This window comes from Pleurodeles waltl, chromosome 5, assembly GCF_031143425.1.
Source record: "Pleurodeles waltl isolate 20211129_DDA chromosome 5, aPleWal1.hap1.20221129, whole genome shotgun sequence".
Lineage (NCBI taxonomy): Eukaryota > Metazoa > Chordata > Amphibia > Caudata > Salamandridae > Pleurodeles > Pleurodeles waltl.
In genome coordinates this window covers 708,067,522-708,086,926 of record NC_090444.1, presented here as the reverse complement: position 1 = coordinate 708,086,926, position 19,405 = coordinate 708,067,522, and the positions used below count along the sequence as shown (strand labels likewise).

Sequence of the window (19,405 nt, the reverse complement as noted above, 5' to 3'; positions counted from 1 at the left end):
ATTTTCTGCTACGATTGGGGGAAACCTGTGAGACCCATGTTGGAAATCTACAGGGCAAAATGTTTTACAGTGAGAAGGTATGGGACAGGGATATGGGGGTATATCAACCAGAACCCCTACAGAATATCGAAAATAAATTTTTGCATTGGCTTCTGGCAGTCCCGAAACCTACCTCTAATTTTTTCTGTTGCGAGGAGACCTGGCTGCCTTATATCTCTGATTTTATTACAAGTTGCCCTATAACGTTATGCTTTCCATTTGGTCTAAAAAAGAACCCGCCTCTCAAAAGCCTTGTTAGGTTTGCTTATAGTTAGATGATGTTCTAAGTATCCCTTAGCTTAAATATGTGAAACAAACAATTATGGATTTGGGAGTGTCAGAACTGTTTGATAATCCAGATGGTACGGATGGTGCAGTGAAATGTAAAATAGCGGACAAGCAGTACGAGAAAGCGTGGTTGGCTAAGGTGATAAGCTCTCCAGTGGAAGGGTATTACTCGCCCCTGGTTTTAGAAAAGGCAATTGAACCCTAAATGCTAAGTGTCAGAACCCCCCAGGTTATATTTTATATAACCCGATTGAGGCTGAACCTTTTGCACTTTCTTTTTGCATTACATGTTTCTGGTTCACGGATGAAAACATTGCCTCCCTGTCCTTGTGATAATGTGTCAGTGCAAAGCACTTTACACATTTTGTTATTTCTGTACGTTATATACATCTCCATAGAAACGTTTTTTATTTATAGTTTTTAACAATTTTAATTTCCATTCCCATAAGGAGGCATTGCTCATAATCCAACAGCTTCCATCTGAATTTATATTTGTCAGGTTTAAATTTTATTAGAGTCTTTTTGGAGATTAGAAAAAGTTATGGGCATACACAATGATCAGGTAATTGTGACATTATTGAGTACTATTCCTGCACAAATCTTTTTTTGTTTTTACTATAATGCTGTATTTTATGTAATGTTTTCTTTTCTTTTATAGCTCATTTGTAGCCGACAGAATGATTGACAGTATCTCATCCCATCGGGTCTACAAATATTCCATATAGGTTGAAGGGGGCCCCGGCTTGTATCCCAATCAACACTTCTCAAGCATAGTTTTAATCAGTGACAGCAAAAATGTGGCCCTTTCACTTTTTAGCTGTCTTCTCCTAACAATAGTAAATGCATCTCCTGCAACATTGCTATCTCCACTTCATACTGCCGAAGGACAGAGTGCACTCTTTATCTCTTGGGGCAGCTATTAAGACTCTCAACATTCCATGACATTAGCATCCTTTGCATACCTGAGACCCAAACATCTGCCCTGGTTTCCTTTCTTCATCCTTCAACTTACCATCATTTTCTATCTCTCTGTACTACTGTGACTCACATCCATCCCTGCTCATGTGTCCTGTCCGATCATGTAGATTGTAAACCAAAAATCATACTCCATCTAACCAAGAAACATACCACCCATCTCCTCCCCAAGGCAAATTCAGAAATCCCCAGCTGCTGCTCCAACCAGGTATGTCACCAAGTCCCTCAAACATGTCAGCTGACGGTGCACCAACTGTCCCCACCCTGTACCTAATTGGCATTCAATATAACCATCTAAACTAATTGCGAACAGCTTCTGTCTGGCTTAGGGTGATCCTTTGTAAAAGGTGCCCCTCCCCAGAGCTATCCTGCCAGCCTAAAATCCTACTTAAGGTCTTGGGCACATACTTTGGTCTGCCCCACTTGGCATGACCAGAGAACCAAGTACCACCGCTCTTTCCAATCAAGTCCAGCCACTCAAACTCCTACAGTCAGCCCTAGTATCTTCAAGACAGCCTACATTATGTTCTGTATATCAAGTTGCAGCAAGAAGACGTTACATAGATACTGCCTCTGTTCATAGCCCATTCAAGGGTTCACAGAACACCATAAAAAGAGTGTAGTCTGCCTGAGCAAGTGCACTCCCCACACAGCCCACCACTAGCTCAAATCATCCATCGGACTAGGTTCTGTTCCATTCCACTTCTTGGCTGGATTCCATTACCCAGAAATCTCTCAGAGGGACTTCTGGTGTTTCGGCAGGCTCCCACGTCTGTTGCTGTTGAGGCGGTCTCTGGTCCTGCTTAGCCACTCACTTGAATCCAGATCGCCGCCGGGACCAGGTCTCACTGCTGCTTGCCGATAGCACCTTGTCTCACATTTCTAACCAATTACACACTTCCTTCCAATGGTTGATCGAAGAAGTGGCTTTTCCAGTGCAGTGACTCTCAGCTGCGCTGGGGAAAGCAACAAATACTTTAGGTCCAGTGATAGTTGCTTTTGCTTAGCTGCCAAATAAAAGTTTCTTTACAACTGCACTTTCTTAGTATAATCCAGGTAAACTGTTACATTACTATTTTCAAATGTCAGTTTTTTCCACTTCCCTGGTAGCTTTAACGATACAGTTCCTATCTTTATATTTCAGGGTCCAAACTATCAGAGCTCTGGGAGGGGGGTCTCCTTACCAGGGCCCTATGCACCCTTCCCATTGCAAACAGCCCTGACAAGCCCTGCGCCCTCCTGTCCTGCCAGACCCAGTCCTCCTTGAAATTCTCCGTTGCAGATCCCTCTTGTTTGCTCCAGGAATTCAGTGAAGCGGAAGTTGTTTCGTAAATCAGTTTTCCTCATCATCTGCTCTATTTTCCAGTTTAGTGGTCAGGAGTGCCATCGTACTTATCTGCTACCTAAGGGTGGCTATCTCCATCCGCACCTCAGTAACGGCCCCTCCACATGTGCATCCTGTCAGCAATTGTGCTCAGATCTGTCTGCAGCAGACCCACCTCCACCATGACAGATTCAATCTTGTCCACCAGAGCATCTCAAGATCCCTGTATGGTCCCCCAAATTTCTGCTCTGGAAGGCTTCTCCATACCTGTCTCCCAGACGGTTGATCTCAGTCTGCCGGGTTACACTTTATAGAAGGGCTCGTGGGGTTGTTTGTCGGTAATCATCTTGATCTGCTGCAGTTTTGTCATTTTATCCATTTCTAAAGCTATGTATGGTTGTCTTGTAGGTTGTGACTCCACCCAACATACTTGCATGCCCCCACTGCAGTCCACAGGCTGTGTCACAAGGCAGATATCCGCTCAGCGCTATCTTTACATCATTATCATAACATCAAGGGAGTCGAACCATCTTTTTGGATTGGAAGGTTTCCCAAGGGACAGTAGTCAGTCCAGGGAGGATCCGGGTGAAACCAGGGCATCTTTTCTAATGTCTGCCATAGCATGTCCGGTCACAGGCTGCAGCTTTGTTCCATACTGCTTATAATGTGCAGCTAGATGTTGTCATCTGTTCCTCTAACACTTATTAGGTGGACCCCAACACGGAGAGTGCAGCACAGGAGTCCCCCATGGTCTCAATCACGTTGATATTGTCCTGCTGATCTCAGACACAGAAAATGCTCCTGACTGATGGCACCTCCTCACCTACATAGCAATCTGGACTTTACGCAGGGGGGACCCAGCACAAAGTCGGAGCCACTTGTTCTACCCAATGTCCCCCACAGTCTCGGACCCATTCTCGTACCCACCCCCAGAACAGCAATGTGGGCCCTCTCTCCCGGTATCGTTCACCCAACAAACTTCATACTGCACCTTGAACGTCCCTCACCACTCCCATATGCTGTTGTGTTTTAAAGACAATGATGAAAGGGGGCGTATATTGTTTCAGCCCCTGCCGTCTGTCCCTGGCCTCAGAAAGCAACCGTGGAGAAGCTTTCTTACATGAGGGCCCTCCAGTCTGTCAGACGTACTCATCTCATCTGCGCATCCCACATATCCTAGGCTGCTCTTGCACTCGCCGAAGGAGACTGCTGCTGGGCTGGCTTCAGTGCCTCCTAACGCCGGACTCTCAGTCCTCCTCCAGATATGTTAGTTTGGGGGGGGGGGGGGGGGGCGCACATATCCTAGGCTGCTCTTGCACTCGCCGAACGAGACTGCTGCTGGGCTGGCTTCAGTGCCTCCTAACGCCGGACTCTCAGTCCTCCTCCAGATATGTTAGTTGGGGGGGGGAGGGGGCGCACTGTATGCTCGCTGAGACATCTGGAACCTCTAGACATGTTCTTGTTTTTTTGTCCAACTTGATGGGGTGGAAAGAGTTTCACTAAGAAGTACTTTTCAAATAGAACTCCCAGGACCAGAAACGCGCATTTCCTAAGCAACCATTTTTATGACCTAGGCAAGCTGCTCTTAATTATCTGTCCTTCCACAAGTTATTTCTAGGGAACCACATCCTGGCAGTGTTCTCATACTAGTTGGATCTAGTTAGGGGATCGTGTGCAACGCCGGAAATGACGTTGATAACACTGACGGCTTGTATAGCAAGTTGGTCTTGTATTGTTGTCCTTGGTTTTACCTACTGCGTATAAAGCACCCCTGTTTACCAACTGCATCCACAAGTGATACACTACGATGGTATAGGCAGGGAAAGCCAAAGGCAAGTCATTGCATACTGTGTTTAATGGCGGGCACTGTAGTGTGCACGCAGACGTCTATAGCGATCTTCAGCTGTTGTATTTGTACCGTCACCACACAAGCATGGAACAGCTTTAGGAGCTGTGAAACGTTGAATCCTCCCTTCCTCGTTGACCTGCACACACCTTGGCACAGCGTAATCTGCACAGTTTGTGTGTCGTTATTTTGAAGTATTAAGTCACTAGCAGACTGTAAAGCCCCAGATGAATAACTTTTATTTGTGGCAGCAAGATGTTAACATCGCACTAAACCTTTATACAACGCCCGTTTGTGCGTTTTTATGTGATGTCCTTTGGGATAAGAGCGATGCTGGTTGGCTTTTCGATAGAACTTTCAGTAGACTGCACCGTTTTCGATATTCTCCTAAGTGCACCGTTAGAATTGACTAAAGTTGAGTTCATAGCAAAATGCTGTTCTAAAACAACTGTTGGCGTTTATGGCGAAAGAGCTGTGCTCTGCCTGCTTTCTTCAGTAGAATTTAGTAACAGTGTGGAAACAGGCCAGCGCGAGAACTGGTGACAAATCTTCCGGTTTCTAGTCCGGAGCACAGTGCTTTTTTTTTTACGTACCTCTGTGTTGCAGAGCGTTTGCCATTTGTTGAAGAGTTCTGAGGATGACCTTGTGTTGTAAAGTCTGGTCTTCCAGTAGAACTTTTATGACCTACTGGAATTTCATTGCCTGATTCACTACAAACCATTTTTGTTGATGTTGGGATTTTTCTAGTTATTTTGTACTGTTGTTCTTGGCCCTAAGGTGTCACAGGGTTGAGGCTAAAAAAAAAAAAACTTTCTCACCACTAGCAGAAGAGCCTCCAAACTAATTATTGTTCTTGACTTTTTTTTTCCCCCCAGTGGATAGTTGCTGAGATAGAAGTGTCTCATGAGTAGTCCGGTGGGACAGCCTGCTTCAATTTAATGTGCTCACTACTTTCCTGTTGTCTTGATTGTTGAGACAACTGAGGGTTGCTCCACTATACGATTTACATGCAGTAGAGGGTGCGTCCTGTCCCCCCACATCATGATATTTTTAAACATTAGGTTGGTGATAGCTGATAGTAGCTCAGGCCTCTTTATCTGTGATGGCCAGAGATTTAAGTGGACTGGGTGCCTCTGAGTCTCACCCCAGTAGTTTTTGAAAATCGACATTGAAAGCTATTCCTATTGGTCCCTTTCTTTACAAACAGAAAGACTGATTTCTGAACAAAGAATGCTAAAAGCGTAAAGTAGTCCATGTGATTTCTGTTTATATTGCACATGCTTTACTTAATCTTGCATTCCCTAAAAAGTGTTTATTTTTTCCAGGATGTTGTCTTACAGTATTTTTACACCATATTACTTTTGTACAGTGCAGACTTCCGACTGAGTTGGCTCTGGGTCTGGGTCTGTATTGGGCCATGAATTGAGAGCTCTGCAGTGGGGCCCGAAGGCAGTGCAAGTTTCTCATAGTGCCAGTCAGTAGGTCAACATATTTTCAATATTATCTCTAACAAAATCATTGTTGGAACTGATGTAGCATTTTCATCCTTTGCAGGAATTGGTGCTCATCGTAGTGGATGGATCTTTTGACCCTGCTACAGGGTGTGATAGAACAATTTAAAAAAATTAAGTACAACCCAATTTTAATTACACACCGTGACCAATGTGGCCACGGAAGGAAAACTCTACTCAGGAATAAAGTTAAGTGATTTATTACAAACTCAAGCTCAAAGTCATGTAGACGATACCCAAAACCAAGTTATAAAGATACATTATCACTAAGGGTTGCCCATTGCGACAAAATAAATTCAGGCAAATTTACATCAAAAGGACTAAGCATTCAAGAAGAACATTACATGCCATTAATAAAGATATCTGCGATACAGGAAATGGGCGATGCTCAGAATTAACAATCATGAGTCAAATCAATTTAAGAGTCATAAATTTAGCTGGGCATAGGAAAAATCCTACATCTAACCAAATGAGGAAAATATATGTGTGAGGTGAAACACATGCAGGCAAAAAACAAAAAGTGAAAAGAACAGAAATAATTTGGAAAAGGAAATCTCAAACAAAAGGAAACTTACTAAGGTGGGCAGAAGATAGATAAAAAAGGAAAAGCGTCAGCATATCAGAAGCTCGATCAAGAGTCTTCTGAATGGGGTTAGGGCTCAACATACAAGATTCTTCATCAGCATATGTTCAAGAATGCAGGAAATCCGACCATAGTCCAACAATCCACTGCTAAATAAAAGTTTAGGCTACAATTTGATTCGCTCCAAAAAGCAGTCCAGACTACATTGCAGGGGGATCATCCAATAGAAATCGGTCACACGACTCCAGGTTGAAACATTAAATTCCATTCCCAGGTCTATTCATGGCAACATCTTCCATCTGTGCGCCTCCACCCAAGTTTGAGAACATTGTATTAAGTGGCAGTCCATGTTCCCACTGTGTTCCGTTCTCAAGGACAATATGGTACATCCTCTCTTGTCTAAACAATATGGCCTATTACCAAAATCTAGTCTTCTCATAGAATGAAGTCTGAAAGAATACTCATGTTATGAAATTAAATCCACATTTCCTCCTCAATCATGAATTACAAACTACAGGCCTTGCTTCAGATAACACAAATGAATTAAAACAATACATTGATGAATATGTTTTAATAAACAACCTTTAATATGAAATCTTATGAATTCAATGTTAATAATGCTTCAGTAATATGCATGTTATATTTACATGAAACAGAACTTTGTCAATGCACTTCATTAAGAATAACAGATGTACATTTCTTTATTTTTGCCTGCATTTTTAATTAAACATTAGAAATTCAGTATTGTTTCAATATATTCTGTTAGTCTAGAGTCTAAAATACATTATAATATCAATTTAATCATGTTAACAAGTGATTTAATTTAAATACCACAGAGTCAAATGCTAGACGAGTGCACATTTGCATTGCTTGTCAATGCAGCGTCTACATTTAAATCAATAATGTTCTGATTATAAGGCATAGACTGTCACATTTTGATATCTTTTCTGTCATGAGGGATGGTACTAAAATTTAGACTGCATTACTACTATTTATCTTGAACAGCTAATAACTATTGACAAAGCCAATAGGCCCGGCTTATTTGTATGACAGTTGTTGTGTTATATATCTAGGTGCAATAACAGAAAGCTCAGAGAGGTACCGGAATTCTGGTTTGTGGCACACCATTAAAACCACAGAAATGTAGTATGTGTTAAGCCCCTACTTTAGATACATAGGCAATTTACCTTTTAGACACCCCCACGATTTTCGTGCAGTCCAATCTAAAGCCCTGCTGCTGACGATATCTGCAATATCCAATAGCTGTAACCTCCACCTTTTCCCAAACTATTTATCTGTTTTAGGTGCTACATCATATTGTCTCCAGCACATAGCGAAGAACATTCCTTCTTGGAAGAGACTCCGTAGCAATTTCACCTTTGTCTTTTCTGGATATAGTCTTTTTCCAGGCCGGAACTATCCCTGTGTTGACGGGTGGCTGGCGAGTGAGGGTCCCATTCCTTGTCTCAATGGCCTTCCCTGGCCGCCCTCTGTGTGTTGAATTGAGTTTGTTATAACAATTCATGCCTACTGGAAGAATGCGGGTTAAATGTCGCTCTTGGTGCCCCTCGTGACTCCGCCCCCTACTGCAGGCTTCATCCCTCCCTCCCGTGATTGTGGCTTACCAGACCCAGCACAGGCGATTCACTACTGCCCATGTGCTTGTGGGGAAAAATACGGGCGACCTCGACCAAATAAAAGCGTCTTTGGTGTGTGGGCGTGGAGCAGAATTGTTTGTAACCTGAGGGGATGAATACGTGACATTTGGGAATAAATAAGATGATTTTTGGATGTTGCAGGAGTTGTTCAGTTGTCTCAGTATCACCTGTTTTATAATTTTCTCCGGGGCCTCTTGAGAATCCTGTATGTGGGACCAGTCGTCGGTTCTGCTTTCCAGCAAACATGTTCTTTAGTTCTAGAATTAGTTTTCTAGTAATTAAAGTCCGACAGCGAGACCCGAGGCAGACACTAACGTTAAATAGCGGTTTGTTTACAGTCTTGAGTCACTGGGGTGTATTCTCTCGTGCTGGCTTGCTCATTGCCTTAGGTCCACATAACTGTGCGAAGGGGTTACCCTCCGCATCGCGAATTATGAGCTCCCTCGTCATGCTTATTGACTGATAGGAAGAAGCCGTCCTCCACGCTGACCAGATTATATCTGTAGTGGACATAGGTATTAGGATAACCGCATCACCCATGTCGTTACTCACGGTTCTGAACCTCAGTGTTAGAGCCTGATGCATTCTGGGTGCCGAAGTCTTGTTTTGCTTCTATTTAAACTAACCCCTGAAATTAAAGCACAGTTCACGAATGGCAGTGTTCATAATGACTGGAGGGATGTTTGCTACTTTAGTAAGCACGCCTCGGTATTGGGACGTGTGGTGCTCCAATAAGGCCGCCGAATTCACCAATTGCGGTGTCGGTACAAATCAAACTCTAGGCATGCAAGCCTAACATTTTTTGGGAAATCATTCTGTAAAGCCCTACGGTTTCGTGCTACAAAAGGCATCGATGATTCCTAAAAGAGACGACCTGTCTTGAGAATGCAACGGCGTTGCTGATTGCACCCGAACCACGGCGCCCAGTGCATTACTGATCACACGAATGCGCCCATGATATGTTGGAATGGAGACAGGTCCCCCACGGTGTGCTATGGTTAGGAAGCCAGGGAGCATAGAGTTTTCTCCGAGCGGTTTCAGCAAGGCAGGCTCGTGACTGATCCTACAGCACCCCCTGCCTGCTGCCAACGAAATAATCACCTGTGGCTTTTGTGCGGAACACTGGACTTGAGCTTTCCACCTGTGTCATCAAACATACTCAATCGACCTTGTCCTGTTAGAGTGATACTGGGCCTTGCATCGAATTACCTTTATCACAGGAGGTTGAGCCGGGCGTCTCTTCATGGCAATGATTTTTAAATATATAAATTTTAAAAGGAAACAGCACACGACTGTTTGCGTTCTTCAAATATCCTTGATTAATCGAGATTTTTCTTAGTGCTAAAATGTAAGATACCTGACTAACCTCTTCGTGACAGCCAGGAAGACAATGGCATACACTTGTGCCATGGTGGCTAGCAGATGTTTAAGCATTGCATTTTCTTTCGGCTAATGCCGTAATTTTTGAAGACTGACTTGTTGCGCATATTTCTAATTCAGACTTTTCCTTAACTTCCAAAATGGGTCTGGAACCTACTCAAGGCCTCCTGGTCATGTATGGTTAGTGGTGTTGGTCGTGGCAGCAACTGGCTCTAGGATACTCTGGGTCAAGGAGATCTTGTACGAGCTGAGCACTGGACATTTTTGACAAGTAAATCATGTAACAAATATGAGGTTGAAATATGAAAAGGCGTCATCAAAATTCACAAAAGTGTGTTCCTCTAAAAAGTGTAGCATTTCCCTGTAGTACGTCAGATCATATCTCTGCATTGACAATGAGAAACATTCATGTCACTGGCCTGATGACAATACTATGTTAATTAAGAGGCACGTTAGTTTTCTTGCACCTTGTAGTGTAGTGAATAAAAAGGAGACTTTGTCAAATAAACTATTTGCCTAGGATTGAACATTTTTGTCAAGTAGGGAAGACAGTATAGATCCCAGGTTTTGAAATTTCACACTGCTCAATTCAGCTCTTAGCTATTTCTTTTGATATCAAAGGTTAATGCCTGGTCCTTAGTTCCTGGTGGATAAGATTATAATGTGGATGACCGGCAGAATTTACATTTTATTTTTGACAATTTTATGTAGCACAAACATTGCTCAAGGGTATAGGAGTGCGTTTTCCCGTCGGCATACTGAGATTTGCCTGGGTTCCAGGATGCTCGGCCAAGGCCAGGATTTCCAAACTGGTTCCTCTTGTTGAGTGGTCCGTAGCCACCATGCCACATCGCCTCCCCGAAAGCTGGCATCTTTTTGGTGGCTAATGATTTCAAGAGAACCTCAAGCAGAGCCTGGTTTGTGGTTCTTACTTTCAGTGGCTTGTCCACCTCTGCTCAGTAGCTTAGAATAGCACATGGCATTTTCAGCTGAGCTGCTCACATTGTTGTTGTAATATATATTACACAGTGGCAATCACCGTTGTGTAGTTATAGTTAGGACAGAATTTCCATAGAAAGAGAGTTTTTTGTTTTGCTAATAACTCTAGTCTTTTTTGACAAATCTTCACAAAATACCCCAAAACAAAGTTCCTCCATCTTGGTGTCTTCCTGGAAAGCTTTGGTTAGATTGATCAAGCGGGGGTTTGAAAAAAACAGGAGGTGAAGGGGTCCCGAAACATATTACCCCATGCAGTTACCCATACATATTTTAAGAAGTGTTTTTAAAAAACGGCTCAAGAGAATTACCATAGATTTGGCAGAATGGTAGACCTTTACTCAGAAAGTGTGCATTTTTTGATTCAGTGTAAATCCATTTTGCCATTTTTGAGAAATTAGGATTCAAAAGTTAGTGATATCTGGACAGTTGGTCCTGTGGTACTCTCCCGGACTGTTAATTAAAAGAAAAAGTGATCTGATTGGCCGAGAAGGCGTCTTTCCCAGTCAGCCATCTTGGTTCTGTGGTACTGAGTGATCTGATTGGCTGGCCTCAGCACAACCAGAGATGCCTAGGTTGCTATTATGGTGCTATTATCTGCCCTTGTGGTATGAAACTGAAAGAAACAAGATATTAGTGGGCAGGGTAGTCATAACCTTACCCTCTTACAGTTATAGCAGTTCCTACAAGTCTTCCATACACCCAAGCCTCCTTAAGTAGCCAAGCTCCTGATACACATTGCCTTCTCCCTGTACTCATTTCTTCACTCTGCCAAGACACCCAAGCCTGTTTAAGTGGCCAAGCTGCTACTTTGCTCCTACTTCACCCTACAGACAACTGTTCACCCAGAACCCACTCCTCTTTACACTCAAAACCTCTTAGGTGTCTATGCCCCTTCCTTGAACAGGCTTTGTCTAGCACAGAACTATTCTTGAGAAACACACTCCTTCAAGACAGCCAAACACCATTAAATGACCAAGTCTTTTTATGCTTAGGTTTTGTCTTGTACAGAAGCCTTTGCTGATAGCCGACCTCTTATGGGGGACCAACAAGCACAATGGTGGGCAAGCACCTGTTTCCCAAGATCTTTACATGTACACAACTCTTACGAGAGCCAACTCCTGCTAGACATCGAAGCCCCCTTAGGTCACCAAGACTCTATTACACACAGCTATCACCCTGTACTGAACCCTTTGTGGATAGCTTATGTCTCACAGGAACCAACCACATACGGGTGGGCAAGTGTCTGTTGCACTTGGTGTTCACCTCTGTACAACCCCTTCACGAAGTGTACACTCCCTAGCCCTCCTAACCCCTTCTATGACAAGCTGATACTTGTTCACAACACCTTCGTAATGTCATTAATGATGTCCTGTTATAAGTTATGTTATATGTGAGGTCATAAGCAGGGCAATGGGAGCAAGTTATCGTTAGGTCATGAAACTATAACTGGCAAATTTCAGTATTTTTTTAAGGTTGAACATGTTGTAATAGACATTGTCACCTAACTCCAGGGCCCCTTAACCTTTGTTTTTTTAGTGACTAAACACACACATACTCATCAGGGGAAGCTCCTCTATACGGGCGGAGGAGGGTTGTCCCCCACCCCTCAACGCCCCCGCCAGCAGCAGCAGCTGCAAACCTTTTCCCAAAACACGTTCATAAACACAGTTTATGATTGTGTTTTGGGAAAAGTTGCGGGGTCACGGGGTTGACGTGCCCTGAAGGGGAGTGCACAGCACTCCCTCCTCATAGCGCATGTGTGTTTGGCCGGCCGCCTCCTGCCGGCCAATCACACATGCGCACAGGGTTCTCTCCAGCTCAGCAGCACTGTTGCTGGGCTGGAGAGAGCCTGCACATGCTCCCAGTCTGCCTGGGAGCGCCCTGGCTGTGCGCTCCTAGCCAATCCTGACACTGCTCAGAGCAGCGTCAGGATTGGATGCAGGGCAGGCTGAGAGCCTGTGCTTGCAACCATGAGGAGACTGAGTGGAGGAGGTAAGTGTTTTTATTATTATTATTTTGTATTTAATTTGTCCCCCTTTCCAAATCCCCCCCCCCCCCCCCCCCCCCTGTGCTGGTGCCGCCCCGCCCATTAAGTGCAAGCCGCGACTGATACTCACACACTGTCTCTTTCATTGGTTTTTGGTTCAATTGTCAGCTGACTGTGGATATGGATAAATGAAAACAGATTGAATTCCACAAATTTGAATTTTTACAATAGCACGTCTATAAGTGGTTGCCAAAGTTTGCTATCATACAGGGCTCTCTTTGGTTTTCTGTAGACAGGTGCTATTTCTTGACATACAAATGTGCGGTTGCCCATTATATCAAGACATCCATCCTTTAAGCACAACTCTTTTTAAACAGTTCTGTACTGATGACATTTTTCACTTGCAATGTTTTTGAAAGTCGCACAGTCTGCGGGTAGGGTAGTGTAAAGAGAGTGCATCTATCACAGGTACTATTAAAAACCTGTACTTTGGAGATTGGGTCAGCAGGAGGAGCTAAAATCATGCTGACATTTAATATGAGCTATTTGTTGTAGATTATTGGTTCGTGCTGGGCAGATTAAGCACTCCACAAAACATTTTGCTCTCTTCTATTATACTGACACAATTTTATAGTGCATACTGAACGGGTTAAGATAGCCTTTTACTTTAATCTCTTGATTTTGAGGGCATTTTAGTAAGTGAAAAATAAGTTTGTTTCGTTATTGAATACCACTAATTCAGTTTTTCTGTCTTATTTCTGTGCCTTCCAGGAAGCCAAATGCCACCTCAGACGCCTAACGTGCAGTCTGAATCCAACTCCCATCCTGCTCTGAGCCAGTCGCCAATGCCGCAAGAAAGAGGTATGTAAAATATTTAGTTAACAGTTGCTAGACATTTTTATACATATATATATATATATATATATATATATATATATATATATATATATATTTTTTTACATGTTTGTGCCTCGGATTGTTATAGCCCACACTGAAGGTGAAATGTTTGCTGTACATCAGTATGTTTTTGCAGTCAATTTACATTTGTGTCCCTTATCTCTCAGTTCTAGATTTACATCCAGAAATATGCCCCCCCCAGTAAAACTAAATCTCCAAATCCCTGCCCACAACAAATACTCCATTTCCCTTTTATGATTATAAAGTTATTTGTTTAATCTGCTTTTTTCCAGGCCTTTTAGGTCTGTCATAGTCAGTTTTATTTATCTTTCCTGTTGCATGTTATACAAAAAATCATACTAAAACATATTCATATGTACACAGGGAGGCTTTGTCAGCCCGTTTCATCCTTTTATCCGTGGAAGTGTTATTTATCATTTGCTTCCACTCACCACAGCCTACACTCTTAGAGGGTCAGGCCACTTCAACCATCAACTCTCGTTACTGTAGTTAATGGCATTTTGCTCTTGTGCATGTTATATCATTACTATTTTTAGAGCACGCACATCACACTCACGAGGGTATCCATGCGCTGGATATGGATAAAGAGGTCACTGTGCTAACCGAGTCTGTGATCTAAGAGAAGAGCCAAGTCTTCAGTTTCTTGTGGAACACAAGGATTAAGGAGGTTGCTCTGATATGTGGAGGAAGGTTGTTCAATGCTTTGGGTACAAGAAAGTGTGACTGTCAGCTGTGCAGATGCGGGTGTGTGTGCAGTTAGCAAGTCAGCAGAGCGTAGATTTCTGGTGTAGAAATGGATCAGACTGTTGCGGTAAGTTGGACCTATATTATGGTGGGCTTTGTTCATGTGTGTGTCTCAGGAGCATGAAGATTGCATGTTTGTGGACTGAGAAACAGTGGAGCTCTTTGATGAGTGAGGTGGTGTGTGTAATGGGGAGGGAGTCAAGCCTTTGCATTTTATATCACCAGAAGTCTCCTGGTCAGTTGGGCTGCATTGCCATAGTCTAGTTTGCTGGTAGTAATGTCCTGAGTTTCAATTCTCCATGTATTGATTGGGGGGCCATTTGATGATTTTATGAGTATTTTTATGGTGTAGAGTCAGGAAGATGTGACCATGTTGTCTTGGTTGTTCAACAAGCATGGTTGTTAACACTATACCTATGGTTTTGGCTTGGTTGACTGGGCAGGGTGTGGGGATGAGGTGTTGGCCACCAGGTAGAGTTCCATAGAAAGTTGTTCTTGCTGAGCAGTATCACTTCTGTTTTTTTGACTGTATTGAGTTTCAGTGTTGGTTGGTCTGCATCCAGCTGATGACTTCTGACATGTGGGATGTGACGCTGGTCCAAGTTTTATCAGAAAGGAAAACGGTTAGTTGAATGTCATCAACATAAGAGATGATGTTGATTATGTGAGATTGGAAGATGTTGGCTAGTGGTGCCATGTAGGTGTTGAACAATGTGGAGCTGAAAGATGATCTTTGAAATACTACACAAATGAGGTTGGCAGTGGTCAAGGTGGATGGAACCAGTCTTTCTGAATGGGTGTGTCCAGTGATCCATTGGAGAGCAAGCCCTTATATGCCGGCTTCATGGAGTCGTTGAATGAGGATAGAGTCAGAGACTGTGTCAAAAGCTGCAGATAAGTAGAGTAGCATGAAAGCTGCGGTGTCTCCTCTGTCCATGGTCAGTCGGATGTTGTGTCTGGCAGCAGTGTACATGGTATTGATTCTGTAGTTGTGCCTGAATCCAGAGTGGGTGGGGTCAGGAGGTGATTGTTAAGTTGAACGACCTGTCGTTTGTAAGTTACTTTCTCCAGGACTTTGACATGGTAGGACAGCAAGGAGATCAGTCAGTAGTTTGCCAGCATCTTTGGGTCCGCTGAGGGTGTCTTCAGAAGGAGGAAAATTGTGGCACAATTTCATGCATCTGGGAAAGTGGCTGTGCTGATGGAGTTGTGTAGTATCGGGGCGGGGGTCCAGGGCTTTGGTGAAGTGTGGACAGAGATTTAATAGAACTCCTAAGTGGATGGATCACCTGATTGTTGCAATTTCCACTGTGGTGATGATGAGCTGATGAGGTAATGGTGGAAGGTTAGTCTTGTTGGGTAGGAGGACTTTGATGTTGGGTGGTTGCAGCTGGGGGGCAAGGTAGTGCACATCTGCCTGAAAAGCAATCTAATGTAGTGCCAGGAGTTGTAGGCCAATGTCTTCTTTCATTTTATATTTTTAAATAATTTTTGAAATATATACATTTGTTACTTATTTTTTTAGACATATGCACACCACCTTAGCTGGTGACAGTTTTGTGGTTTTTTTACTTATAGGGTTTTTAATGCCTTTTGCATATGTTTGCAGGGTCTTGCCAAGGCCAGACATTTCGGCTTTCCAAATGCATGTTTAAATGTTACAGGCTAGTTTAAAATATGCTTAAAACTGCAATGGATTTTAAACATGTATACTTTAAAAATAATGGTAGCCCGTGTTGCTGCAGGGGCATTTAGTACTGCATGCTCTTCGACGGTGGCTATCTCGTGGTGAATTCACTATTCACACATTTCCCTTTCTTCTCACTTTTACATTTTTCGTGCTGTTCTCTTTCAATCTGTATGGTTTTGGAGGAGAGTGACAGATTTGTTTTGCGGTCATGCTGCAACCAGAAAGCTTTTTTGCATTTATTTTTGGGCCCCTGTTACCCTGCTTTTTCTTTATTTCATTTTTACGGGTGGGAGAGTGCCAAAACCCCCACGCCCCCATTTCTCACGTTTCTCTCTTTTTAATCCTCACGTAGCGCAGTTCTTATCCTGCAATGTGGCATAGAGAGTGAAATGGCCAACGCAGAAATGTGCCTGCATTCTTTTAAAACTATTAATGGAATACCAGCCCAGGTCAAAGCTGCTTCATTAACAGACCTGGACATCCTTGGGGAAGGAGTAATTTGGCGTCATCAGATGTTAGCTGAATAAAGGGTAGTGAAAGAGAGCTAAAAAAAAGGGAATTTACATGGTAATTTGGGGTTTAGCAGAAATCACTGTAAACCAGCGGATATCCGAGTTTCCCAAACCCTTGGTCCCACTAGCTCGTCTGCAGATGTGGAAATGTTTCAGACGGCGGAGCCTCAGGTAGGTCCCTCTTTGCCAGCAGCCTTTCTCCCACAGCGCCACTGGCATCTGAACGTCTGAAGATCTGCCCTATTCTGTGTGGGTCTTCCCACATTCACGTTTCCTGCCTGGGGGGTAAAAAGGAGCCATGGCTTCCACTCACTTGGAGAAAACTCAGTGCATGAGGGCGATTCAACTTTTTCTTCAGAAACTCCTGCTTTGGGAGTGGTTTCTGTAAAGCAAAAAAATGCAGGTAAGACCCCTGTGGCAATGTGTCCTACCCAATATTACATTTTTGCAGAAAGTGCTGCTGCCGTGTCCGTGGGATGCTTTTCATCAAAAATTCCCTGCCACTGTCCCCCCGAGTGGTTTGACATGTGTCTCCAGGGATTTACGTGGGATAAAATAAGGTGTGAGGGTCGCTAAAAGCGGCGTGGCCTATGTAATTAATAGTGCCAACAAAATTTCTGTGATTTTCGTAGTGTGCACACAACCGGTGTTTTGGTCCCTCTCTAAGGTTTCTGTTGTTGCCTCCAGATATATATATAAAACACACCAACTGCCATACGCCTAAAACCAGCCAAGACTATTGGCTTTGTTAGCTCTTTAAGATGAATGAGTAAGAACAATTATTTTGAAATAATTGATATTGAAATTGTTTTACTTATGAGACTGAATTAAACGTTACTGAGGCCGGTGAAAGGGTAGTGGCCTTAAGAGTATCAGTCACACTTGTTGTGTTCATGTATGCCCCTTTACTCTCCACATCTCCTCCATCTATATCCTACACCTCATCTCTGTTTATCAGCACACATTTTTCATTCTCTCCTGAATGCACTTCCTTGCATGGCCTTTTTTTCACCTTTGCCAAACATGCAATGCACCCACTCACCTCTAAGCCTCTGTTTTCTTTTACTTTCTCCCCGTCACTATTTTGATAGCTGCTTACCATCTTTACACACTTTTGCACAGAATCACAATTGCAACTGGAATAAATGACCCTTACCCGGTGCAGTCTGCAGAGTGGCCAAGGATTGGATAGCCATCCAATTCATAACATTTTTTTGACCCACTGACTGGCACTGTAAGAATGAGTTGCTGCCTTCAGCCTGAAGCCCAGAGCTCTCAATCGTAACCCAGATGACTCAGTTCAGAGTATGCACTATACAAGAGTACTATGCTACTCGAAAAATATAGAAACACTTTATCCTGGAAATATAAAGCACTCGTAGGCAGTGCAAGATTAAGTAAAACATGTGAAACATTTTGCTGACCTTAACGTTTGCCACCTTCATTTTTCAGAACTCTATCACTCTTTTTCTCTGTAAAGTTCTAAGGCCTTATAGAGGACCGTTTCAATGTCCATTTTAATTACTACGGAGTCTGAGGACTGAAAGGGCCTGCCCACATAAAGCCCTGGGCTCCTCACTAATCTTGAAATGGATTCAGTGGTGAATGTATTCAACAAAAAAGAAGCAGACTAAGTTCTTCAGACCCCGGCCGGGCATCTTTCTCATCAGGTGGATATAACCGCACACGCGCTTCATTATTGGGCCACAAGGAGCCCTTAACTACGCTTCTTCTACATACAGCTGGGTATTTGCGGAATCATTTAGATGGAGGATACTCACTGCCCAGGACAATGTCATGTCTGTTCGCCCTATTGACTGATGTATGGTGCTAGGTACGACTGCAGTTTAGTCCTAGGCTGGAAAGCGTTAGCCATAGTTTCTTCTTTTTAATCTTTCATGCCTTTTGAAAGCTTTACATGCAATGGTGAAATTTAATTGCTCTAAAATATCGGCTGCAAAATAAATACTAAAATCCAAGTGTTTGAGGTTTTTGACTTAGACTTTGGTCTCTGTGTTTTAAAGAAGTTCAGAGTACTATACCAGTCCTCGTCTTAAGTCCACTGTGGTTTCTGTCGCACTTTCAAGCGCCTGGCACAATTTCGGGTTTCAGAGAAGTCTTTATTCGTAAACCAAATACTTGGATGCCGTTCGTACCATACGTTCTTTCATTTTTTTTGTTTTGTTTTTGTTTCTGCCTATTCAAAAGCAAAACACGAAAGCACGACTTGGGGATTTTCACAGGAGTTAATGTGCCAGGCAAGCAGCATGCAAGAATATGAAATTATATCACAGCCTTGAATACCTAATCCGATCACGAGACTTGAGCTTACATTTAAATGCATACAGTGTATTACATAGCACAATCCTGCATTTTTCTGTTGTGTAAGCGAGCATTTGTCTTTTTATGCTCTAAAGCGCATACACAGCAAACATAAAACATTTTTTTAACCATAAGTTAAGAATGTTTACTAATATGAGCAACACATCTACTTTGAAACAGAAACAAGTCATATGACCACAGAAGACCAATATTACGCTACCGAGTGACCTCATCTGTGCCATTTCAGCAATTGAACGTTTACAATTATCAACGCCCAGACGCCAAATATACATTATTTAATATATATAATATTGGCTTGGACAGCTAGATGTTGCCTGTGTTGTAGACTTGGAACTTCATGTAGTGTGTTTAATGATGTCTGAAGGTCGTGAGCGTAGCTATAGAAGCCTCTATTATGAAAACATTTTCTGTAGGGACATTTAGTGATACTGCAGTCTAATACGCTTTCCTGTCTGTTAAGATATCTGTAAATTGCAAGTGTAAGTGAAGCAGACTTTTTTTCTCTTTATATGTCCATGCATATCATATACACGCAGATGTGCAGAGTGAAATATGATATTTATTGCTGTTGTTGAGTGTGGTCCATGAGGGGACATGACTCTGCAGAG

The 19,405-nt window shown here is 42.9% G+C and overlaps 1 protein-coding gene across 4 annotated transcripts in view; it reads left to right on the top strand.

Moving 5' to 3' along the window:
* Window positions 1–19,405, top strand: part of ARID1B (AT-rich interaction domain 1B) — a 764,650-nt gene that overhangs the window by 521,979 nt on the left and 223,266 nt on the right. For all 4 annotated transcript variants that reach the window (XM_069234667.1, XM_069234666.1, XM_069234669.1 and 1 more), the window contains one exon: window positions 13,362–13,451. In XM_069234667.1, the coding sequence (XP_069090768.1) occupies window positions 13,362–13,451 (90 nt within the window). The remainder of the gene's footprint in view (window positions 1–13,361; window positions 13,452–19,405) is intronic.